The 16,846-nt window shown below is 49.0% G+C and overlaps 1 protein-coding gene across 10 annotated transcripts in view; it reads left to right on the top strand.

Moving 5' to 3' along the window:
• KDM2B (lysine demethylase 2B) overlaps positions 1 to 16,846 on the top strand; it is a 153,094-nt gene that overhangs the window by 76,531 nt on the left and 59,717 nt on the right. For all 10 annotated transcript variants that reach the window (XM_073021164.1, XM_073021160.1, XM_073021170.1 and 7 more), the window contains one exon: positions 10,947 to 11,033. In XM_073021164.1, coding sequence (XP_072877265.1) covers positions 10,947 to 11,033 — 87 coding nt within the window. The remainder of the gene's footprint in view (positions 1 to 10,946; positions 11,034 to 16,846) is intronic.

Here is a 16,846-nt window from a genome sequence, read left to right as displayed (position 1 = left end):
TCTCTTTTCTGTTGTTGGGGGATTCTTTTGCTTTGGCCAAGAAATAAAACACAGCTCAGGCATGTGGGTCTGAGACAGTTCCGAGCTGATGCCCAGCACCCCCACTGCCGCTGAGGGATTCATGTTTCTGGGCTGTGGTGGTTTCCGCTTGATGACTGACCTGCTAGGATCTTTGGCTTGTGTTCCAGGAAGAGGGGCTCTCTCCTGGGACCTCAGAGGCTGCTGCTTGTGGTGGCTCAGGGTAACTAGTGCCCTGGTGATTGGAGACAGCCCCCAGTTCAACTCAGTTCCTAGATGGCTAGGTTTTGGCTTATACTAAAAACCTATTTGTTCTTTCATTCGTGTGATTTTGTTGTTTTTACATTTTGAGACAGTCTTACTCTGTCACCATAGCTAGAGTGCAGTGGCATGATCACAGCTCATTGCAGCCTCAACCTCCTGGGCTTAGATGATCCTCCCACCTCAGCCTCTCGTGTATCTGGGACTATAGGTATGCATTACCACGTCTGGCTAATTTTTATATTTTTTGTAGAGATGGAGGTCTCACTGTGTTGCCCAGTCTCTTCTTGAGCCCCTGGGCTCAGGTGGTTGGACAGCCTTGTGTGACGTATGTTTTAAATTGTGGTAAGACACACATTACAAAACTTACCATTTTAACCATGTTAAAGTGTCCAAATCAGTGGCCTTAGGTACAGTCACAATTTTGGTTTTCTTTTTGTTTGTTTGTTTTGTTTTGTTCTTCTTTTTTGAGACACAGCCTCACTCTGTTGCCCAGGCTGGGGTGCAGTGGTGTGATCTCAGCTTACTGCAACCTCTGCCTCCTGGATTCAAGTGATTCTCATGCCTCAGCCTCCCGAGTAGCTGGAATTACAGGCATGTGCCACCACACTTGGCTAATTTTTATATTTTTAGTAGAGATGGGGTTTCATTATGTTGGCCACGCTGGTCTTCAACTCTTGGCCTCAGGTAATCATCTTGGCTTGGCCTCCCGAAGTGCTGGGATTGCAAGCATGAGCCACTGTGCCCGGCCAGCAATTCACAGTCGTGTGCAGCCACCACCACTATCTTATTCCAGAACCTTTTTATCACTGCGGACAATCCCGTACCTAAGAGCTGCCATGTCCCATACCCTCTTCACTGCAAATCTGCTTTCTGTCCTGTGGATTTACTTATTCTAGATATTTCATTGTAATGTAGGTTTTGGTTTGTTTTTGAGATGAGGGTCTCACTCTGTCACCCAGCCTGGAGTACAGTGGCACAGTCATAGCTCACTGCAGCCTCAACCCCTGAGGCTCAAGCAATCCTCCCATCTCAGCCTCCCAAGTAGCTGGGACTACAGGCATATGCCACTACTCCCAGCTAATTTTTAAATTATTTGTGGAGACTACGTCTTGCTATGTTGCTTATGCCTATAATGCCAGCACTTTGGGAGACCGAGGCAGGAGGATTGGTTGAGCTCAGGAGATTGAGACCGACTTTGGCAATATAACAAGATCCTATCTCTATAAAAAAATAAAAAATTAGCCAGGTATAGTGGCGTGCACCTCTACCTGGGAGACTGTCTAGTGTTAGAGGGCTGAGGCAGGAGGATCATTTGAGCCCAGGAGGTGGAGGCTACATACAGTGAGCTGCGATTGCGTCAGACAGAGACCCTGTCTCAACATCAATGAGAAATAAATATAGACACTTACTGTGATGGAGGTGCCAAGATATTGGCCTGTATGAGATGGGAAGGACAAGAACTCAGGACGCAGGACACCCTGGAGTTCAAGTTTGGTTTCTGCTCTGAGCTACTCGCTGTGTGGCCTTGGGCAAGCCAGTCCACCTTTCTGTTTACCTGTATGTAAAATGAGGATGTGCTTTGTCCTCCTGGGGACCAGATTCTGTGATTCGTGGCCATTCTGAAACGCTGACCCTTCAGTGAAACTGCAGTGTCCTCACTGTGATATGGGCATAACAGCGGAGACCTATGTCATTGAATTACTTTAAGAAACAATGAAGCCATGAACATAGGTTGCAGCCAAAGGTGAGTCAGACTGGCTTTGGCCAGCTACCCACACTTCCGCTGCCCTTTCTCTTTCCTTCCCCCTTCTCACCTCTCAGCAGCCCCCTCATGCCCCCTCCAGGTTAAAGACTGCTGCTTAGGCTCGGCACAGTGACTCACATCTGTCATCCCAGCTCTTTGGGAGGCCAAAGTGGGTGGGTGGCTGGAGCTCAGGAGTTTGAGGCCACCCTGGGCAACATAGTGAGACCCCGACTCTACAAAAACAAAACAAAACAAAAGGAACAAAAAATTAGCCAGGTGTAGTGGCGTGCGCCTGTGGCCCCAGCTACTTGAAAGTCTGATACAGGAGGATTTACTGAGCCTAGGAGTTTGAGGCTGCAGTGAGCTGTGATCACACTCCAGCCCTGGTGACAGAGTGAGACCCTGTCTCAGCTCACTGCAACCTTCACCTCCCAGGTTCAAGTGATTCTCCTGCCTCAGACTCCCAAGTAGCTGGGATTACAGGCATGCGCCACCACGCCCAGCTAATTCTTGTATTTTAGTAGAGGCAGGGTTTCGCCATGTTGGGCACGCTAGTCTCGAACGCCTGGCCTCAAGCGATCTGCCTTTCTCGGCCTCCCAAAGTGCGGGGATTACAGGTGTGAACCACTGTGTGGCCAGGTGTTCTTTGAAGACCAAAAGTTCTGCATCAGACCGAAATCCCTGTGCCATCTGTTAGCCAAGCTGAATGCTCTTGGGGAATGCAGTACTTGGAATACAGCGTCGTGGTCATGAGGACTCAGTGAGGTGACACCTTTAGCACAGGGCCTTTAATAGCTCAGCAAACTAGAGCCAAAAATTTCAGACATCATAGAATGAAAACAGGCTGGTGCAGGGCCACATGTGCCAGCCTGTGAAACCCATGACTGTGGAAGGTGTTCACAGCTTTTTTCTCTTGGGGTTGTCCGTTCCCCACCTGGAACGCATCTGCATGTTGACGCGGCCTCTCCTGGGTCTTACTGACTTGTAGAACAGTGAGGTGTAAAGCCCAGATGACCAGCGTGGCTGGCTTTTAAAAATCATCACACTTTTGGCTAGGCACGGTGGCTCACGCCTATAATCTCAGCACTTTCGGAGGCCAACGTGGGCGGATCAGAAGGTCAGGAGTTCAAGACCAGCCTGGTCAACATGGTGAAACCCCATCTCTACTAAAAACATAAAAAAATTAAGTCGGCGTGGTGGTGCGCGCCTGTTATCCCAGTTACTCTGGAGGCTGAGACAGGAGAATCACTTGAACCTGGGAGGCGGAGGTTGCAGTGAGCTGAGATCGTGCCACTGCACTCCAGCCTGGGCGACAGAGCAAGACTCTGTCTCCAAAAAATAAATAAATAAATAAAATTAAAAACTAAGTATGTTATTTAATAGTCCTGGGGGTCAGAAGTCAGAACTGAAAGAGTCAGCAGGGCTGTGCTTGCTCCAAAGTCTCTAGAAGAGAATCCTTCCGGGCCTCCTCCAGTTTCTGGCAGCTTCTGGTGTTCGCTGGCTGTGGCTGCATCACTCCAGTCTCTGCCTTCATTTTCTTTTGGATTTCTTCTTTGTGTCTCTGTCCAAATCTCTCTTATCATAAAGACACTAGACATTGGATTTAGGGTCTACCCTAAATTCAGGATTATTTCACCTTGAAAAAAAAATGTTTTTTTGAGACGGAATCTTGCTCCGTTGCCCAGGCTGGAGTTCAATGGTGTGATACCGTGTCACCACAACCCCTGTTTCCTGGGTTCAAGCAATTCTGCCTCATCCTCCTGAGTAGCTGGGACTATGGGCATGTGCCACCACGCCTGGCTGACTTTCGTATTTTCAGTAGAGACAGGGTCTCACCATGTTGGCCAGGCTGGTCTCGAACTCCTGGCCTCAAGTGATCCGCCCTCCTCGGCCTTCCAAAGTGCTGGGATTACAAGTGGGAGCCACAGTGCCCGACCTGAATACGTATTTTTTGGGACACAATTCACGCTACTTCAGATGGGTTTTCACAGACGGTTGGGCTGAGATGGAGGGAGGGTACTTGAGAGACCCCAGGTACCTTGACGCCTGGCGGGTCTCTTTCCCCGTAGAAGGGGTCACCCCAGAGGATGCTGGTTCCCCAGAGCAGGAGTTCCCCAAGCCGCACCTCCCTTGTCGGCTGGTGGATGGCGATTCTTCCCTGATGCCTGCCTTGTTTTCACAGTGGGATATTTTTAGTCACAGCATGGAGGGAGTTTGTGATTGTTAAAGCCCCAGCCTAGGGAGCAGTGGGACCCGAATCCGTTGTTAACTAATTAAGCTCTTGGAGACAAGTTGGCATAAGGGGCCGCCCAGGCCCAGCCATCCCTTGTCTGTGGTTATCTCGTGAGGTCCAGTACGGGGCAGTTTCCAGCAGAAAGGGCCCCAAGGCTTGATCTTTCTTTTTCTTTTTTTTTTTTTTGAGACAGAGTTGTCTCGCTCTGTTGCCCAGGCTGGAGTGCAGTGGCGGGATCTCAGCTCACTGCAAGCTCCGCCTCCCGGGTTTACGCCATTCTCCGGCCTCAGCCTCCCGAGTAGCTGGGACTACAGGCGCCCGCCACCTCGCCCGGCTAGTTTTTTTGTGTTTTTTTAGTAGAGACGGGGTTTCACCGGTTAGTCACGATGGTCTCAATCTCCTGACCTCGTGATCCGCCCGTCTCGGCCTCCCAGTGTGCTGGGAGTACAGGCTTGAGCCACCGCGCCCGGCCGGCTTGATCTTTCTCCTCCAAAGCCTGCCCTGGACTTTCGGAGGGGAGCGGCATGTAGGGTGTAACCCTTAGGGGGCTGAGCTGGTGAGGGCACCCAGCCTTCCTTGTATCTGTGCTTCCGAGAGCCCCAGGGAGTGTATAAATTCAAGCAGGGCCTAGGGAAGCCAGTGACATGATTCCCTCCAGCACAACCTATTTCTCAGAGATGAAATCTCCAATTAGAATAATCTCTTTTCCCGCAGCCTGTCATACACACATGAAAATTCTTCCCTGAGGGACAGAGCCCAGGGCGCCCCCTGGTGGCCGCAGGGGGCACACACAGAGGGAAACGGGAGGTATGAGTGTGCGATCCTGGGCTCAGGGCACTTGGGGAAAATTCTTTTTATTTTAAATTATTATTAAGTAATTAATTATTATTTTTTTTGAGTTGAAGCCTCGTTCTGTCACCCAGGCCAGAGTGCAGTGGTGCGATCTTGGCTCATTGTAACTTCTGCCTCCTGGGTTCAAGTGATTTTCCTGCCTCAGTCTCCCGAGCAGCTGAGACCACAGACACGTGCTACCACACCTGGCTAATTTTTTTGTACTTTTAATAGAGACGGGGTTTCATCATGTTGGCCAGGCTGGTCTTGAACTCCTGACCTCAGGTGATTTGCCCACCTTGACCTCTCAAAGTGCTGGCATTACAGGCGTGAGCCACTGCATCTGGCCATTATTATTTAGAGACAGAGCCTCCCTCTTTCTCCCAGGTTGGAGTGTAGTTGTGTGATCATAGCTCACTGCAGCCTCAAACTCCTGGGCTCAAGCAATACTCGTACCTCAATCTCCCCAAGAAGCTAGGACTACAGGCACATACCACCATGCCCAGCTAAGTTTTAAAGTTTTTTTGTAGAGATGGGGTCTTGCTATGTTGCCCAGGCTTACCAATACAATTGTAATTTTAAAAAGTATTGGCCGGGCATGGTGGCTCACGACTGTAATCCCAGCACTTTGGAGGGCCGAGGTAGGTGGATCGCCTGAGGTCAGGAGTTCAAGACCAGCCTGGCCAACATGGTGAAACCCGTCTCTACTGGGGGAAAAAAAAAAAAAACCAACAAAAATTAGCTGGGCATGGTGGTGTGTGCCTGTAATCCCAGCTCCCCAGGAGGCTGAGGCAGGGAATCGATGGAACTGGGGAGGCAGAGGTTGCAGTGAGCCGAGATCACGCCACTGCACTCTAGCCCGGGCGACAGAGCAAGACTCTGTCTCAAAAAAAAAACCAAAAAAAATTTATCGACTGGGTGTAGTGGCTCATACACCTGTAATCGCAGCACTTTAGGAGTCCAGAGGATCAGCTGACCGTACAAATTTGAGACCAGCCTGGGCAACATAGCAAGAACCTATCTCTACTAAAAAATTAAAAAATTAGTTCGCATGGTGGTGCTTTCTTCTCCCAGCTACTTGGGAGGCTGAGGTGGGAGAATTGCTCGAGCCCAGGAGTTCGAGGCTGTGGTGAGCTGTGATCACGCCGGAGCACTCAAGCCTGGGCAACTCTCTGTTTTTTTGAAACAGAGTCTTTAAAAATATATTATTTATTGTTATGAATTTATTAATTATGTCTAGTGCTTAGAACTGCAGTAATAACTTTTTATAACTAATCTCCCTCTAAAGAGGCCTCTACCTCAGGGCTTGTGAGTTAGACTCCAATCTGATATTGAAATGACAAGAAATGGTAAGACATTTAAGAAGGAAACTCAAAACAAAGGGGGGTGGGCATTACTTTCAGTCATATGCAGAGCCATGTTTGCAAGTTGGTGGCCCATGGGCCAAACCAGCACATGGATGTGTCACTCACCGTGGGTTTTTTTTTAAGTTTTAGTTAGTTGCTAACATTTAAAAATGCAGAGATTTCAAATGAAACTCTGCATCTTTGATTTCTTCTGAAAAAGTAAAGGTCTAGTGGGCTTTTCATCCCCATAGGAGGTAAGCTGGAGTTGGGTAGCATTCCCCCTTTTTAAATAGGCCATGTGTTCTCTAGTTTGTCACAGGCCTCACCATTCCCTATTGTCCGAGTCTGGTTACATCTTGAATTTGTTACCCAATCCTAAAGTTTAGGATTGGAGTAATTGGCTGAAATGCCCTGTGGAAATGACGGTCTTTTCCCCCAGCCATTTGGGACCCACATGCAAGGGGGAATGGGAAGTCTCTGGCTAAACCTGGAGCATATTTCTGGAAAGCTCATTTGTTCTTAGTGATTTTTTAGAGAGAGGAAAACTATTTATTTATTTATTTAGAGACAAAGTCTCACTCTGTTTCTCAGATTGGAGTGCAGTGGCACGGTCTCGGCCCACTACAACCTCCGCCTCCTGGATTCAAGTGATCCTCCTGCCTCAGCCTCCCAGGTAGCTGGATCCACAGGCACACACCACCACATCTGGCTAATTTTTGTAGTTTTAATAGTGATGAGGTTTCTCCATGTTGCTCAGGCTGGTCTAACTCCTGGCCTCAAGTGATCCACCTGCCTTGGCCTCCCAAAGTGCTGAGATTACAGGCCTGAGCCACTGCACCTGGCTGGAAACATTATTATTAGAAAAAATCAACACTGATGCTTGTGGAAGAGGGTGCAAAATTCCTATGGATTATTTTTATTTTCATTTTTATTTTTTTTGAGACGGAGTCTTGCTTTGTTGCCCAGTCGGGAGTGCAAAGGCATGATCTCAGCTCACTGCAACCTCCACCTCCCGGGTTCAAGCGATTCTTCTGCCTCAGCCTTCCAAGTAGCTGGGATTACAGGCATGTGCCACCAAGCCAGGCTGATTTTGTACTTTTAGTAGAGACAGGGTTTCTCCATGTTGGTGAGGCTGGTCTCAAACTCCTGACCTCAGGTGATCCATCTGCCTCGGCCTCCCAAAGTGCTGGGATTACAGGCACGAGCCACTGCACCCGGCCTCATATGGATTATTACAAGAAATAATGAAATGAGAATCCTTTGCCCTAGTGCCCCCTCCTATTCTATTCCATTCCATTCCATTCCATATTTTATTTTATTTTTTGAGATGGAGTCTCACTCTGTCGCTCAGGTTGGAGTGCAGTGGCATGATCTCGGCTCATTGCAACCTCTGCCTCCCGGGTTCAAGCGATTCTTCTGCTTCAGCCTCCTGAGTAGCTGGAATTACAGGCACCCGCCACCACACCTGGCTAATTTTTGTAATTTTAGTAGACACGGGGTTTCACCATATTGGCCAGGCTGCTCTTGAACTTCTGACCTCGTGATCCACCCACCTTGGCCTCCCAAAGTGCTGGGATTACAGGTGTGAGCCACCGTGCCCGGCCTAATTATTATTTTTCAAAAATGCGAGGCTGAGCACAGTGGTTCATGCCTGTAATGCCATCACTTTGGGAGGCTGAGGTGGGCTGACTGCTTGAGGTCAAGAGTTTGAGATCAGCCCAGGCCACATGGCAAGATCCCATCTCTACAAAAAATTACCTGGACGTGGTGGTGGGCACCTGTAGTCCCAGCTACCTGGGAGGCTGAGGTGGAAGGGTCACTTGAGTTGTGATGGCACCACCGCACTCCAGCCTGGGCAACAGAGCAAGACCCTGCTTCAAAATGTATGTAAATATATTTTTAATAGACTATTTTTAAGTTTAATTTTAGATTTACAAAATTCAGCAGATAGTACAGAGAATTCCAATACATACCCCTCATACCTAGTTTTCCCCTATTATTAACATCTTATATTAGTGTAGTGTGTTTGTGACAATTAATAAACCAATATTGATAACATGCATTGTAACTAGAGACTATATTCAGAGTTAGACCATGTTATTACTTGTCTTTTTTTCTGTTCTAGGATCCCACCCAAGGTACAATATTACATTTAGTTTCATCAGTCTTCTCTTAGCTGCCATAGTTTCTTAGACTTTACTTGTTTTGATGACCTCGACGGTTTTGAGGAGATCTGTTCAGGCATTTTGTAGAATGTCCCTCTTTTGGTATTTGTGGCTTTATTTTATAAACACTCTGTGGCCAGGTGTGGTGGCTCATGCCTGTAATCCCAGCACTTTGGGAGGCCAAGGTGGGCGGATCACTTGAGGCTAGGAGTTTGAGACCAGCCTGGCCAACATGGTGAAAACCTGTCTCTACTAAAAATAACAAAAATTAGCCAGGGGTGGTGGCGCACACCTGTAATCCTAGCTACTTGGGAGGCTGAGGCAGGAGACTCCCTTGAACCTGGGAGGCAGAGATTGTAGTGAACCAAGATTGTGCCACTGCACTCCAGCCTGGGTGACAGAGTAACACTCTATCTCAAAAAAAAAAAAAACAAAAAACTTTGTTTATTGGAAACTTACTCTAGGTTAGTCATTATGTGAGGCTTTGGGGATACAGCAGTGAATAAAGACACTTTATAAATAGCGTTTACAAATCATTGACATTGACTATGGGACTTTGGGGAAGCTCTGTGTTCCCGCGGCTGGGATTTGAACCCTTGTAGCCAGGGGTTCAAATAATCTTCACCCTTGTTTGTCTCCTGAGCACTTCTGCTCTTCCTGCTAAGTGCTTTTGTATGATTTACTCTGTTCTTAAATGTCCTGAAAAAATGTTTTTATACAATTCAGCAATCCATGGTCCAGGATCAGAATGGCCCAGTGATCGGTCCGTGTGTATTTAAACACATTTTGTTTGTGGGGTGCTGTGGATGTGTGGATGTAGCCAGAGGAAATCCTGTGTGGGTGGTCATGGGGCAGAAAGTCTGGTGCCAGAGAGTGGGGTTCCGGGGGTCTGTTTTCGTGGTCTGGGGCAGCACTAAAGTCCTGTGAGCCGTTCTGAGCCTCAGTAACCTCCCCTATGGTGGCTGTTAGATAATTCAGCTGGGTAGCATCTTATACCTGGATGAGGTTCTAAAGTCCAGCCACACAAGGCCAAAGTCTGGTAGCGTGAGAATTCCCTTTGAAGAACCTTCAAACTACTCATGAGCGTGAACACAGTGTGCCTCGTGGGAGATCGCCATGGAACCTGGCAGTCCGTCCAACACACCCCATTTTTCTGCCACCATTTGGCCACATGACTGCATCCTCGGTCAGACCAGATCAAGCATCTTCTTGTATTTCAGGCCCATGTTGCAAAAAACATTTACACATTGTCACACAGCATGGTTAGTGTACATGCAGCAAGCTGACTAAAGGACGGAGTCATGGCTCTGTGAAGGTGTCAAGGTCTGGCAGTTGGTTTTGTTTGCTTCTCTGAGTACGTCGTTAAATTTGGGAACATTAGAGGATCCGTAGTGCCACTGCCCAGCCCTTCCAGAGTACTTGGTAGGAATTAAATGAGGTGCAGTGGGTTACCCCTGTAATCCCAGCATTTTGGTAGGCTGAGGAGGGAGGATTCCTTGAGGCCAGAAGTTTGGGCAACATGCCATATACCCTGTCTCCACAAAAAATTTTTAAAAATTATGGCTGGGCACAGTGGCTCACGCCTGTAATCCCAGCACTTTGGGAGGCCAAGGCAGGTGGGTTACTTGAGGTCAGGAGTTGGAGACCAACCTGGCCAACATGGCAAAACCCCATCTCTACTAAAAATGCAAAAATTAGTGCGGTGTGGTGGCGCACACCTGCATTCACAGCTACTCAGGAGGCTGGGACAGGGAAATCGCTTGAACCCAGGAGGCAGAAGTTGCTTGAGCCAATATTGCGCCATTGCACTCCAGCCTGGGTGACAGAGTAAGACTTTGTCTCAAAAGAAAAAAAAAAATTTAGCCGGGGAGGGTGCCATGCACCTGTGGTCTCAACTACTCAGGAGGCTGAGGCATAAGGATCACTTGAGCCAGGTGGTCAAGGATGTAGTGAGCTATGATTGTACCACTGCACTCCAGCCTGGGTGACAGCAAGATTCTGTCTCAAAAAAAAAAAAAAGTTTGCGTGTGAGTCACCGACACTCTGGACAAGCACTAGCTGTCACAACTGTGATCATGGGTGATACATATGTGGAAGTCACAGGGAGGTGTGTGATTTGCTTTGTTAAAAAAAATCTGTAGAGGGCAGAGGGGAACACTGTATGTTTTGTGGGCCCCAGGGGACCCTAGTGACTTGGTTTCTACTGAGTGTGTGGGTGGTGGTGGAGTCATGGGCGGGCGTTGACTTTGTGGAGTGCGATCCTTGCTGGACTATGTCTGCTGTTCAGCCCCTGTCAGAGACCTCCCCTTCCCCCGGGCTAATATGGATGCTTTGTTTGGCCATAGAACGTCCTGAAGGAGCACGCGGACGATGACCCTAGTCTGGCCATCACTGGGGTCCCTGTGGTGACTTGGCCAAAGAAGACTCCAAAGGTAAGACGCAGCCTGCCTGCGGTGGGCGGCCGCTTCCCACTTCCTTCCCACCTCCTGTAGGCGATGGCTTTTTTGGTGGCTCTGGGGCCTCCTGAGATGAAGGCACCCCAGTGACGATGAAGGATTTTGGTGATTTGTTCTGTGTTTTTGTTTTTGAAACGGGGTTGCTTTACCTGGCTGTGGGAACTGCGAACAGTGCCGCCTGGTGGTCACTTGGAAAACTGGGGGGTGCTCACGCCTCGCCTTTCCTGTGGTTAGGTGGATTTTCTGACTCTCCTTCCCTCACTCCCTTGCTTCTTCCCTTCCGTTTTCCTTTTCCTTTAGCTGCTTCATGGGCTGTCTTCTCCTCTTTTGAAAGGAACTTTTTATCAGCGTGTAAAACTGATTGATGCTCAACATACAAATGTGTAATCGGTCAAGGGCGGTGGCTCACGCCCGTAATCTCAGCACTTTGGGAGGTGGAGGCGGGTGGATCACCTGAGGTCAGGAGTTCGAGACCAGCCTGGCCAACATGGCACAACCCCATCTCCACTAAAAATACAAAAAAATGCAAGCATAGTGGTGCACGCATGTGGTCCCAGCTACTTGGGAGGCTGAGGCAGGAGAATCGCTTGAACCTGGGAGGTGGAGGTTGCAGTGATCAGAGATTGCACCACTGCACTCCAGTCTGGGCTACAAAGTGAGACTCTATCCAAAAAATAATAATAATAATAAATAAATAAATGAAATAAAATAAAAATGTCTAATCAAACGGGAAAGGACCAGGTCACGAAGAAGAGGAATAATGGCTGTATTGTTGAAGACTTCATAGGAGCAGTTAGCTGTTGTCTGGACCTCCACAGCCCTTATCTTATTTATGCTTCAGCAACTCTGTGGCGTAGACAGTTGTGACTCTCATTTTATAGATGAGGAAACTGAGGCCTCAAAAGGTCAAGTCACTCGTTAGGACAGCCAAGTACACAAAGATCGGTCGGTTTGGCAGCAGAGGCCAAATTTTCAACCAGTGCTTACCTCAGAGTCCACCATCCAGAGAAAACAGTTTTGGTGAGCACCCTTCCAAAGGCGGTCCTAGGTGGGATACATATGTATCAGGTCATCTCTCTACCATCCATCTGCCTCCAGGCAGCTTCACCACTTCCTTGGACAAGTTACATACTGTCCTGAGCCTTACTTTCCTTGTTTATAAAAATGGGTTATACCAAGACTTTCTTCAGTGGTTGTCAGAACTAAATGAGATAAGACATGCAAAACCCTTCAGACAAGGGCTGTCCTGAGGTTAGCACGCTCTAAATATTATTTGTGACTTCAGTAGCCCCAAGAGGTATTTTGTTAATTTCTGATTTTTTTTTTGGCTATTATAAAAAACACTGAAGCCAGACATGGTGGCTTATGCCTGTTGTTCCAGCTACTCCAGAAGCTGAGCGGGGAGGATCACCTGAACCCAGGAGTTCAAGATCAACCTGGGTAACATAATGAGACCTCATCTCTACCAAAAAAAAAAAAAAAGTCATCCTGGCTAACACGGTGAAACCCCATCTCTACTAAAAAATACAAGAAACTAGCCGGGCGAGGTGGCGGGCGCCTGTAGTCCCAGCTACTTGGGAGGCTGAGGCAGGAGAATGGCGTAAACCCAGGAGGTGGAGCTTGCAGTGAGCTGAGATCGTGTCACTGCACTCCAGCCTGGGTGACAGAGCAAGACTCTGTCTCAAAAAAAAAAAAAAAAAAAAAGGCCGGGTGTGGTGGCTCAGGCCTGTAATCCCAGCACTTTGGGAGGCCGAGACGGGCGGATCACAAGGTCAGGAGATCGAGACCATCCTGGCTAACACGGTGAAACCCTGTCTCTACTAAAAAAAATACAAAAAACTAGCCGGGCGAGGTGGCGGGCGTCTGTAGTCCCAGCTACTCCGGAGGCTGAGGCAGGAAAATGGCGTAAACCCAGGAGGCGGAGCTTGCAGTGAGCTGAGATCCGGCCACTGCACTCTAGCCTGGGTGACAGAGCGAGACTCCGTCTTAAAAAAAAAAAAAAAAAAAAAAAAGGCCAGGCATGATAGTGCATGCCTGTAGTCCCAGCTCTTTGGGAGGCTTAAGCAGGAGGATCGCTTGAGCCCAGGAGCTTGAGGCTGCAGTGAGCTGTGATTACACCACTGCACTCCAGTCTGGGCAATAGAATGAGACCCTGTCTCAAAAAAAAAGAGAAAGAAAGAAAAAAAGTGTACTGTAACAGATTTCAAACACTTTTTTTTTTTTTTTGAGACCGAGTTTTGCTCTTGTCGCCCAGGCTGGAGTGCAGTGGCGTGATCTTGGCTCACTGCAACCTCCGCCTCCCGGGTTCAAACGATTTTCCTGCCTCAGTCTCCCGAGTAGCTGGGATTACAGGCACCCGCCACCATGCCCGACTGATTTTTTGTATTTTTAGTAGAGACAGGGTTTCACCATGTTGGGCAGGCTGGTCAATTTCAAACACTTATAGGTCTGGTGCAATGGCTCTCACCTGTAATCCCAGCACTTTGAGACGCCAAGGTGGGCAGATCACCTGAGGTCAGGAGTTGCAGACCAGCCTGGCCAACATGGCGAAACCCCGTCTCTACTAAAAATACAAAAATTAACTGGGCATGGTAACACGTGCCTGTAATCCCAGCTACTCAGGAGGCTGAGGCAAGAGATTCGCTTGAACCTGGGAGGTAGAGGTTGCAGTGAGCTGAGATGGCACCACTGCACGTCAGCCTGGGGATGCACTATAGTTTTATTTGCTAAATCTGGCAACTCTAGTTGAAATGACTATATTTTTGATATATTGTTGAAACAAAACGGATTATTCAGATTAATTTCACTGTTTGTTTTTACCTTTTCAAATGTGGCAACAAAAAAACTCAAAAGTATCTATGTGGCTCACCTTCTATTTCATTCATTCATTCATTCATTTATTTAGAGTCTTAACTCTGTTGCCCAGGCTGGAGTGCAGTGGTGCAATCATAGGTCACTGCAACCTCTGCCTCCCTGGATCAAGCGATCCTCCCACCTCAGCCTCCCAAGTAGCTGGGACCACAGGCATGTGCCATCATGCCTGGCTAGTTTTTTATATTTTTGGTAGAGATGGGGTTTTGCCATGTTGCCAAGGCTGAACTCCTGAGCTCAAGCAAGCCGCCTGCCTCCGTCTCCCAAAGTGTTGTGATTACAGGCGTGAGCCACAGTGCCTGGCTTACCGTACGTACTTCTGTTATTTCTATCGAGCAGTGCTCTTCTGCATAATTCTTTGATTATCTTCTTCAGGTGTACTTTTTTTTTTTTTTTTGAGATGGAGTCTTGCTCTTGTCACCCAGGCTGGAGTGCAGTGGCACAATCTCGGCTCACTGCAACCTCCGCTTCCTGGGTTCAAGTGATTCTCTTGCCTCAGCCTCCCGAATAGCTGGGACTACAGGCGTCCGCCACCACGCCCGGCAATTTTTTTTGTATTTTTAGTAGAGACGGGGTTTCACCATGTTGGCCAGGCTGATCTTGAACTCCTGACCTCAGGTGATGTGCCCACGTCGGCCTCCCAAAGTGCTGGGATTACAGGCGTGAGCCACCATCCCCAGTCACAAATAAATATTTTAAAAATAAGGAAGTAAATAACTTCAGAGCCACAAACTGGTATGAAGCAGAAGAGGAATGAATACCCCGGGCCCACCATCGAGCCCTGAAAATAAATGACCCCCAGCCCAGCTGAAACTCCTGGGCACTCCCCAGTATACACAGCAGCTTCCAGATGCAGTTTGTCTATTTTGACTTTACCCTTCCCATGAGGCTGGGAGATGGAGAGTGTTATCGCCTTGGTGCAGTTGAGGAAGCAGAGAGCTTGGAGAGGTACAGCAGTGACCCTCGGGCCACTTCCTTAGGAGAAGGAAGGCGTCGGACCCCAGATGTGCAGGTTTCTGTCACTGCACGGTGAGGAACCAGTGACATGTGGCAGGGAGAGGGGGGAGGGAGGCCCCTGCTATGTTTATGCGTTTCCTGGCTGGTGGGGTTAAAAAGTTAACAGGAAAGGAAGAAATAACTAAACGACTGACTGCCTGGGCCGCCCGGGGTCTCTGGGTTCCCAGGTTGCAGCTTCCTCCCATTGGATGCAGGTTGGGGTGAAAGATCAAGGGTGCTCACTGAGGCCCTCAGGATGCAAGGTAGGGAGTGGTATTTGATCTGGGTCGGGTTACCTAACAAGTAATTAACACTAAGTGATGATTAGCAAGAAATGCTTTGATCTCCCACCTTGCCTCCAGGAGAACAAAGCCCTTTTCTGGAACTGATTAGGTGCTGTGAGGTCATTTCTGATGCGGTGTCCTTCATATCCAAGATGCTACTGAGCCACCATCCATCACCATCCACCTGATTGGCTGTTTCCACAAGTGGTGTTGGATTTGTTTTGATCTGTCTACACTCCGGCTTCTTCCTTTTATGACCAACGGGCAGGATGGTGAGGGCCCGTCTGTGACCTTACAGGCTGGGCGAGGGAATGGAGCTTATTTGAGGCCTGGCCTCTGACCTCGGCCTTATTAGTGAACTGACCCCTGGCTCAGCTGCCAGACATGGCTACCGGCTGGCTTGCTGGTTTATTCCCAAAGGAGGAAACTGAGGAAGGACGGGGGACCCAGCCGCGACTGCCTCTGGCTAGCAAGCCAGCCTGTGGACACTGCCAGCTTCTTCAGTCATTATCTCTAGTGGCCAAACCAGGCTGCCACTTGAATTTCAGTTACTGGCAATTTTTCTGGAGTGTGGGAGCAGAGAGGCTGGAGTGTGGAGGACAAGCACCCTGATGGGGGCTTGGAGACAGTCCTCGTCAGTAGCTGTTGGATCAGCTTCCTTACGGGGACATTTCGGGGCCACACAGGAACCACAAGAGGAAGCAACACACCCTCGATGACTTGTGACCTTTGCTTCTGCTTTGTCTCTCTCCCCCTTCCTCCGAAGTTGGTCCCTTCGATCCCAGAGGCCTGCTCCGTCTGGGGTCCCTCGGGAGTGACGCACAGCCTTTCCCCGAAGGGGAGGCACGTGATTCAGTGAGAGTCCCTGAGTGCTTCCGGCAGGTCCCTGCCCCGCTCTCAGTCCTGTCAGCCCGCAGTCATGAAGCTGATGCTGTACAGTTGAGGTGGAGGGGGCTGGCAATAATGGCTGCCCTGTATTGCCAACTACTCAGGGTCCTGTAATTTCTCAGGAAGGCCATGTGCTGTAATGAGGACCAGTCCCCAGGCTGGTGGCATCAGCTTCACCTGGGGGACTTGTGAAAAAATACAGCTTCCTGGCCCCCACCCTTGATGTAGCCATTCTGTAGGCTTGGGGTGGGCCTGGGGATCTGCAGTTTCTAAAAGCTGCTCAGGGCCAGGTATGGTGGCTCACGCCTATAATGCCAGCACTTTGGGAGGCCGAGGCAGGTGGATCACTTGAGGCCGGGAGTTTGAGACCAGCCTCACCAACCTGGTAAAACCCCATCTCTACTAAAAATACAAAGATTAGCCAGGTATGGTGGCAGGCGCCTGTAGTCCCAGATACTTGGGAGGCTGAGGCAGGAAAATCACCTGAACTTGGGAGGCGGAGGTTGCAGTGAGCTGAGATTGCACCACTGCATTCCAGCCTGGGTGACAGAGTGAGTCTTGGTCTCATTAAAAAATAAAAGGTTCTCGGGGCGGGCACCGTGGCTCATGCCTGTAATGCCTGTAATCTCAGCACTTTGGGAGGCTCAGGCTGGAGGATCACTTAAGCCCAGGAGTTGGAGGCTGCAGTGACCTATGATCACTCCACTGCACCCCAGCCTGGTTGACAGAGTGTGATCCTGTCTCATAAAT

The sequence above is a fragment of the Chlorocebus sabaeus genome, chromosome 11 (genome assembly GCF_047675955.1).
Source record: "Chlorocebus sabaeus isolate Y175 chromosome 11, mChlSab1.0.hap1, whole genome shotgun sequence".
Taxonomy (NCBI): domain Eukaryota; kingdom Metazoa; phylum Chordata; class Mammalia; order Primates; family Cercopithecidae; genus Chlorocebus; species Chlorocebus sabaeus.
This window is presented reverse-complemented; position numbering and strand designations above follow the sequence as displayed.